The sequence below is a fragment of the Nanorana parkeri genome, unplaced genomic scaffold (assembly GCF_000935625.1).
Source record: "Nanorana parkeri isolate BGI_ZX_2015 unplaced genomic scaffold, ASM93562v1 scaffold242, whole genome shotgun sequence".
Lineage (NCBI taxonomy): Eukaryota > Metazoa > Chordata > Amphibia > Anura > Dicroglossidae > Nanorana > Nanorana parkeri.
Window position 1 is genome coordinate 342,176 of NW_017306510.1, and position 7,858 is coordinate 350,033.

A 7,858-nucleotide genomic window follows, 5' to 3' on the forward strand; every position below is an offset into this window, starting at 1 on the left:
TGTGAATTCACCTTGTGGATGGTCTAACTTAAGCTATTCTTTTAAGTCTGAGTGTGAAATGGTTAGAATCTGTCAATGTTTTTCGCTTTCTCTGCCCCCATTTGGCAGATCTCTACCTAACTCCTGTCTATTTTGAAGACCAGGAAGTTGAAGATCTCCTCGTTTCCTGTCCGACAGGTGTAAGAGGACATTTCACCAACAGAAACACTGCAATACACAATGGGGCACAGGTATAAACTTTCACTGGGCGAATGCCATAGAAGTTTCCATTGCACCTCTTCGACAACTAGTGCTAAGATGGCATTGCCCAAGCTTTATGCTGGGCGAAAGGTTTATACAAGAGCCCCAAAGTTTAGTTTCTTCCAATAATTTGTTCTCTTTGTAATACTTATAGCTAATTTGCCTACAAATGTCAGGTGGTCATAATAAACTGGCCACTCAGTGTATATATTTACATCTTAATACTATTTGATGATATTGACTGATAATGTACCTATTCTCCACCCGTTACCATTAGAACCGCATCAAAAACAAACAAATGCTGAATGTTTTTTAGACCAATAATTTAATAGCATCATTGTTCCCCATTGGGGCATTTACAGCAGTCAAAGGGACAGAGGGGGGAAGGAAAAGAGTTAAGAATCAGCGACTTCTGAACTCCTGCGGCCAAAATCCATCCATCCGGCGTAATCCCGGTCATGCATGGGGTTCAGATGGTCCTCCCCGTTGGACATTTCTGTGGTGGAAGAACAACAATAGGAGAAAAATTTAGGCAACAGGTACGGCTTCATATGTATTCAGCAATTTCTGCTACTGCAATCTCTGCCCGGTTGTGTTTTGGTGCAGGAAGGAGCGTGGCTAGCCATAGGCAATTTTTTTTCTCCTCTAGACTTTGGGCTGAATATGAAACAATGCTCGATTCCCCTTTCCACACTAACAGCATAGACGGGGGGATCTCCCATGCCGACTATTGTATCCTGACAGCTGATTGGCTTAAGTCACCATTTGGCTGATAATTTTTGGACCGGATGAGTCGCGGCTTATTCGTATGTAAACATCACAGTTGAGTTTTATTTTTGGTGGGGGTCCAGTAGCCCCTATCTTCATTTTGGTTGCCCCTGCCTGCATGACATCTTGTGACCGGGTTTCTGCTGCCATGAAACCCGGACACAGCATTCAAAACCCGGAGTGTCTGGGTGAATCCCGGACAGGTGGCGGGCAGGTAGTTCTTTTCTACATTTAGCCCATCATAATGTAACCGAGATCACTTGTATGCAGCCTGGAGGTCCATCCCCCCCGTCCCCCCCACCATGTAACTCTCTCCTCCATGGTCGCCTCTGTCCCAAGAGCTTCATGATGGAGAGCAGTGAGCAGAGCGGAAAATGTCCGTTCTCCGCTCTGCTCTATGTAAACAGTGAGAGGGGAGAGCTGCACTTGCATCCTTCCCATCTCAGCTGTCACACGAGTTCCAGCACTGTGCTGTGCTAGAACTCCTGTATTGGAGGTGACAGGTTCAATAAAGAGAACCTGTCACAAATGTTATCACACAGGGACTTGTTAGCTCCTGTGTGATAGCAATAAAGTTAAGGGGGGGAAAAAAATAATGAAATAAATAAAATGCCATGCGGGAGGCCTGGGTCGCTATGGGATTCTCTGCTGGTGGCTTTCACTGGCAGCTGAAGACGAACACGCGGCTGTTCAGATCACTGACAGTAATCTGTGCAGCAGCGCCTTCCTCTCCACAGAGTCAATGAGAGCCAGCAGCGGCAGTGGAGGAGGCGGGGCGGCAGCAGGGGAGGAGGCTGGGCACGGCGACGGAGGAGGAGGCGGGGCCCATCAGCGACCGTAGAGGAGGCGGACAGGTAAGGAGTGAGACCAGCCCACCTGAGGATGACCCTGCATAGCCCACCAAGAGAGTCTATGGTGGGCTCTGCAAGTTTACTCTCAGGTGGGATCTCGAGTGGGCTCTGCAAGGGTTGCAACTAGAAATCACGGGGGCCCCATACAAAATTGTGCTATGGGGCCCTGTGATTTCTAGTTACGCCCCTGGCTATGGGTTATTGCAGTGTAGTGTTATTGCAGTCAAGATGGTGTCCTGTGGGTCAAGGCAATGGACTTAGTGGTAGAGTTTAACCAGCTTGGACTAGCCTTAAGGAGACCGAGGGGGAGACACTGATGGTAGTAATACCCAGAAATACTAATGTGGTATGTAATGATGTCACAGCACTGGTTTTAGGCACCGCCCACCATCTGTGGCAGTGGCGCTGTGTGTATGCTACTGACGTAAAAAATAAAATGGTTGTGAGCGCTAATCCATGTGCAACCACCTTTTCAGATTTATTGACTAAAATTGTATAAACTGCAGAAACCAATAGCAACCAATTGTCTTTCCGACTGGGTAGCCTTCTATATGGATTGGTATGGGTTATTGCACTGTGGAAGCAGCAGTCAAGATGGTACCCTGTGGTTCAAGGCAATGGACTCTTGAAAGTAGAGTTTAATCAGAAGGGAAGAGCCTTTAGGAGGCCAAGTGGGACCCTGGTCTAGGTCTGATGGCAGCAATGTAACACAATGATTGACCATTAATCCACTAATTATATGGCAAGCATTGGTATCACAGCTCTGGTTTTAACCCCCAGCCCTGTATCTGAGGTGGTGGTGTTGTGTATGTGCTGCTAACCTCAATGATAACATGATTGTGAGTTCAAATCCCCTACAACCATTGTTTCAGATTTACTTGTATAAACTGCGGAAACCAATGGAACCCCATTGGCTTTAGACTAGGTAGTGTTTCATATTGATTGCTTTTGGTTATTGCACTGTGCAGGTAGAGGGCATCTTTTATTTCAAGGCAATGGACTCTTGAAAGTAGAGTGTAACCGGAAGGAATAGCTTTTTGGAGGCTGTTTGACCATTAATCCACAATATGTATGGCGTATAATGATATCACAGCTCTGGTTTGGGCCCCGCCCACCATCTGAGGTAGTGGCGTTGTGTGTATGCTGCTGACCACAAAAATAAAATGGTTGTGAGTTCGAATCACCCAGGGACCACATTTTCAGATTTATTTATTAACGTTGTATAAACTTAAGAAACCAGTATCAACCAATTGGTTTTAAGACTAGGTAGCCTATCATATTCGTGGCTCTGGGCTATTGTACCTTGCAGGCAATTGAGACGGTGTCCTTTGGATCAAAGCAGTAGACTCTTGATAATAACTGAGTTTTACTAGGTGGGGATAGCCCATTGGAGGCCAAGCGGTAGACTAGTCAAGATCTATCGGCAACAATTAAATACAATGTGTGACCGTTAAACCACTAATCGTATGGTAAGCAAAAATATTACAGCTCTGGTTTGGGCCCCAGCCCACTATCTGAAGCAGTGGCGTTGTGTGATGGTGTGCCTTTGGTTCACAGCAATGGACTCTTGAAAGTAACTGAGGCAAGTGGGAGGCTATCCTAGGTCTAATGGCAGCGATTAAATACAATGGGTGACCATTAAACCACTAATCGCCTGGTAGGCTATGGTATCAAAGCTCTGGTTTTGGCCCCACCCACCAACTGAGCCAGTGGCGTTGGGTGTATGCTACTGACCATAAACATGAAATGGTTGTGAGTCCCAGGTGACCACCCTTTCAGATTTATTTATTAAAGTTGTATGAACTGCAGAAACCAGTAGCAACCAATTGGCTTTCAGACTAGATAGCCTTTCATATTGGTGGCTCTGGGTTATTGAACTTTGCAGGCAGTTGAGATGGCGTCCTTTAGTCCAAGGCAATGGACTCTTGAAAGTAACTGTTTTTTTTACCAGCTGGAGATAGTCATTGATGCAAAGATTAATTTAACCATTAATCTACCAATCATATGGTATGTCATGATATCACCACTCTGGTTTTGGCCCCGCCCACCATCTGAGGCAGTGGCTTTGTGTGTAGGATGGCAATCTCACTAATAGAATGGTTGTGAGTTCGAATCCTCAGATGGCCACCTTTTCAGATTTATTTATGAAAGTTACATAAAGTGCAGAAACCGATAGCAACCAATCAGCTTTCCTACCGGGTATGGTTCATATTGGTTGCTATGGGGTACTGCACTTTACAATTTGTATTACCTTGCTTGATAACCTCGGTTGAATTTGAGTTGTATTACCACTTCTCACAGACTCAATCATCCAACGCTGTGGCTCAGCATGAAGGGCGATGATTGTGGAACCTGAAGGCCATGTGTTTGATTCCCAAGGTAGAGCAAACTACCAAATGGCTGTTTGGGGTAAAACAGCAACAATGTGCTTGGTGGAATGTGAAGGGGCGTCCCTGGTCACAAAAGTCTGGTGAGAAGTTAAAGAGCAGACCTTCTCGCCTAAAGAACTGTGAGGTGTTTGGCACCGTGTGAATGAAAAAGAAGGGGCATCCCTGGTCACAAAAACCTGGTGAGGGGTTAAAGAAGGAGTGGTCCTGCTCCCCAAAGAACTATGAGGTTGGTGCCATGTGAATGAAAGCTCAGTGACATACGCTCAAGCCATGAAGGGGCATCCCTGGTCACAAAAACCTGGTGTGGGGTCAAAGAAAGAGTGGATCTGCTCCTCAAAGAACTGTGAAGTTGGCACTATGTGAAGTAAACTCCAGCCCTATGACCCTGAAGCTGGGTGTGCAGGGAGACATGTGAATGAAATGCCAAAGAAAAGGGGATAAAGGATGACCTGGCACAGGCAGCTGCTGCTGTAAGTTGGAAGATGACTCACAGAAAAACAAGCACCAGTAAATTTTTTTGCATTCATTTGCCTAAAATTAAGGAAATGTTCAAGAAACCTTGCCCAGTTCTCTCTGTCCACTCCACCATCCTCAGTGCACAGCTTTCATTTGACAAGCTCATTCAGCTACTTCCCCACAACCTCTTCAAGTCTCCCAAGGAAGGTGGTCCTCACCACCACATGTTCAAGCTCTGAGCACTTCCACTGGGTCTTCACACATTTTTGCACCCATCACACAACCCAGTGGTCTTGGTCCTGCTTCAAGTGACCAACTTTGCACTCACTTGTGGGAATCAAACCCACAACACTCTGATTCAGGCTCCAGGAGCCTTACACGCTGCACCACAGAACCAGAAGACAACAGAATGAGTTGCTCATGTTCCTATATCATGGAGATTGGCTCTCTGAGCCAATTGAACTCTAAAACAAACATGTTACCACAGTATAGATTCGAACCGGGCAAGTTAAGGCCTGCAACATTGTAAACCAGCAAGCAAACAACACACACCACAAGGCCTGGACATGGGGAAACCTTCTCAGTAATATATACTAAAGACAACTTTGGAGGTGGGACAATAAAAAGTGTACAGGGGCTCATAAATCATAGAACTGACCCCTCTACATGCAGATTTGAACACACCCCCTAGAGCGTACAAGACGAGCACTCTACCCAGAGCCGTAGCTAGCTCCTCTTGCACCCGAGGCAAAAACAGAAAATTGTACCCCCCAACAGACATGTGCGGTATGTGACATCATGCACCCCGCTTCCAGGATGGGGATGGAGAACGTGCTGGTGGCCAAATCCAAAATAGCATAAAAACTTGTTTCGTTTGACGAAAACTGATGAAAACATTTTTAGTTTCCGTTCATTTTCTCCGAAGCGAATTTTTAGTCTTTGCACATGTCTAGTAATATGTGTGCGTGTGGGTTTTTTTTTTTTTGCTGTTGGGGAACTTCGGGGAAATATTAGGAGTCTAAACAGACCTTTGACATTTCCCTTTTAAAATAGAAGAAGAGATTGACGACACAGAGTCCTCTGCCCATACAGGTGGGGGGAGAGCAACGGGGATCCGAGGAGAAGCTGGACAATGTGCCGCTCCTCTGCTCCCTGCGGAGCATCGGCTGAGTTGGTCGCCTGGCGCCCCTGTTGCTAATGGCGTCCTGTGCTCGCCATGGCAACAGTGGCAAAGGGGGCGCAGCCAGGCTGGCCCTGGTTGCACCTCCTCTCAGCTGCGCCTGAGGCGAGTGCCTCACTCGCCCCATGGTAGCTACAGCCCTGACTCTACCCACTGAGCTACTTCCACCGCACGCAGAATGCAAATCACTGTGCACACTTCACTATTCTTCAGAAGTTCATCAATGGCCAGGTAGAAAGTATTTACATGGGTGCTGAAAGCAAAGAGAACCTGCCTTGATTTGGCCAACCAATATGCTGAGTTGCCATCACTTCCCCGGCAGAAAGCCATTGGCACAAGTGCCTAGCACAGGCCACATAGCACAGAGCCATGGTGCAGCGGGAAGGATTCCAACAAAATTGTCAGGATCCACCCCAGCTCCCTAAGTGACAGCTGGCTCCGCCTCTAGAACTCAGCTGTGCCCATCTTTTCCCCAGTCTGTCCTTCCAATGAGCACTTTAAGTAGGGTCGCCACCTTTTCAAGCAAAACCCGAACACACTCGAGCGACGCGCGGACATTTTTTTGGGAGTTCTGGCTTATGTAAATAGTGCCCCCCAAGACCAGTATATGACCAGCTTATGCTGCAGAAGGGGATACTTAGGCCCAAAAAAATGAATTGCAGTAACTTAAAGGTCTGTATGGCAGTAATTGTAAATTATTTTGTAGCTCAGTCATAGAGTGCAGCATTTGGAGCTATCTAGAGTAGCCTTTTTCAACCAGGGTGCCTTCTGGCTTCCTCAGAGGTGCCTGAGGGAAGCCTGGTGGCTTCTGAAGTGAAGCGGGGACTTTAATATGAAAAGGGGGCTGTGATATAAAGGAGGGCTCTAATGTAAAAAGGGGGGTTTCTACACTTATGAGGGCTCTTGATGTGACCTACATCTCTGCAGCATGATGGAGCAATGCTGGTTCAGTACCTTATAAAAGATCAGATGTTCTATTGTTCCCCATGCAATCCTAAAATAATTTCTAGGACCTCCCTGAAATTAGTATCAGCAAGAGGAGAGACTAATGGGTGTATGTATTACCAATGCGTGGAGATGAGGAGCATAGGAAATAAGTATGAAATAAAGATGCTGATTGGTTGCCATGGGCAACTGCTCCAGATTCGGTCTGCTCCAGTTTTGATAAATTCTCCCCATAGTATTTTATATTACGGACACATTATGGTTGAGGATTTCAGTACAAGCTATTAGGGGACAGCAGAAGCAAGGAAAGAAGAAACAAAGGGATATTTGCACATGCTGTGGTCATGCTCTATATTCATTTTTGCTGCACGTTACCTGCAAGTAGCTGGGGGAGAAGCTGTGACATGATGAGCTGCTTCTGTTCATGGGACAGGGATGCGAGGAGGTCCCGTCTGCTGACTGCAGGAATGGAGTTCTTCCTCTGAGCTCCGTGTCTTGCTGATTCTAGCTCTGTCATTGGTCTGCACAGGGCTGCTGTGGCAAGCATGGCTAGCAGAATACTAACACAAACCTTCTTGTCCATTTCTGCAACACAAGAACGTACAAAAGGATCATCCTGTTGAAGGGACGTAGCGTAATGGAGGGGTGGCCAACCTCTGCACTTCAGCTGTGGTGAAACCACAAATGCCATCATTCCTCTTCCTTTGGGAGTCATGCCTGAGCCTTGCAATACCCCATTGCACTTGTAGTTTCACAACAGCTGGAGTGCCCAGGTTGCGTACCCCTTCCAGAATGGGAACATATGAGGGTTCTAACCATTCACAGTGGTGCCCAATTCTAGGAGTAAATACAATGTTCTTTACTCTCCCCAAAAAACTGGGGTACAATTAGTAAAACCCCACTACTGGGGTACAATTAGTAAAACCCCACTACTGGGGTACAATTAGTAAAACCCCACCACTGGGGTGCAATTAGTAAAACCCCACTACTGGGGTACAATTAGTAAAACCCCACTACTGGGGTACAAT

At 46.6% G+C, this 7,858-nt stretch overlaps 1 protein-coding gene across 1 annotated transcript; it reads right to left on the reverse strand.

The window, feature by feature from the left end:
• Positions 1 to 564: 564 nt before the first annotated feature.
• Positions 565 to 7,416, reverse strand: LOC108787129 (gastrin/cholecystokinin-like peptide). Its single transcript, XM_018556595.1, has 2 exons — positions 7,206 to 7,416; positions 565 to 736 (listed from the first exon to the last, which is right to left on the reverse strand). The coding sequence occupies exons 1-2, from the start codon at positions 7,411 to 7,413 to the stop codon at positions 636 to 638; spliced, it is 309 nt and encodes a 102-aa protein (XP_018412097.1). The 5' UTR covers positions 7,414 to 7,416; the 3' UTR covers positions 565 to 635.
• Between the last annotated feature and the right edge of the window lie 442 nt (positions 7,417 to 7,858).

Bases quoted from the DNA above. Each gene is read 5' to 3' on its own strand.
- LOC108787129 (XM_018556595.1), bottom strand. From the start codon at position 7,413: ATGGACAAGAAGGTTTGTGTTAGTATTCTGCTAGCCATGCTTGCCACA. The intron at 737-7,205 runs GTAACGTGCAGC...CTTCCACCACAG, and splicing joins TCTCCCCCAGCTACTTGCAG to AAATGTCCAACGGGGAGGAC.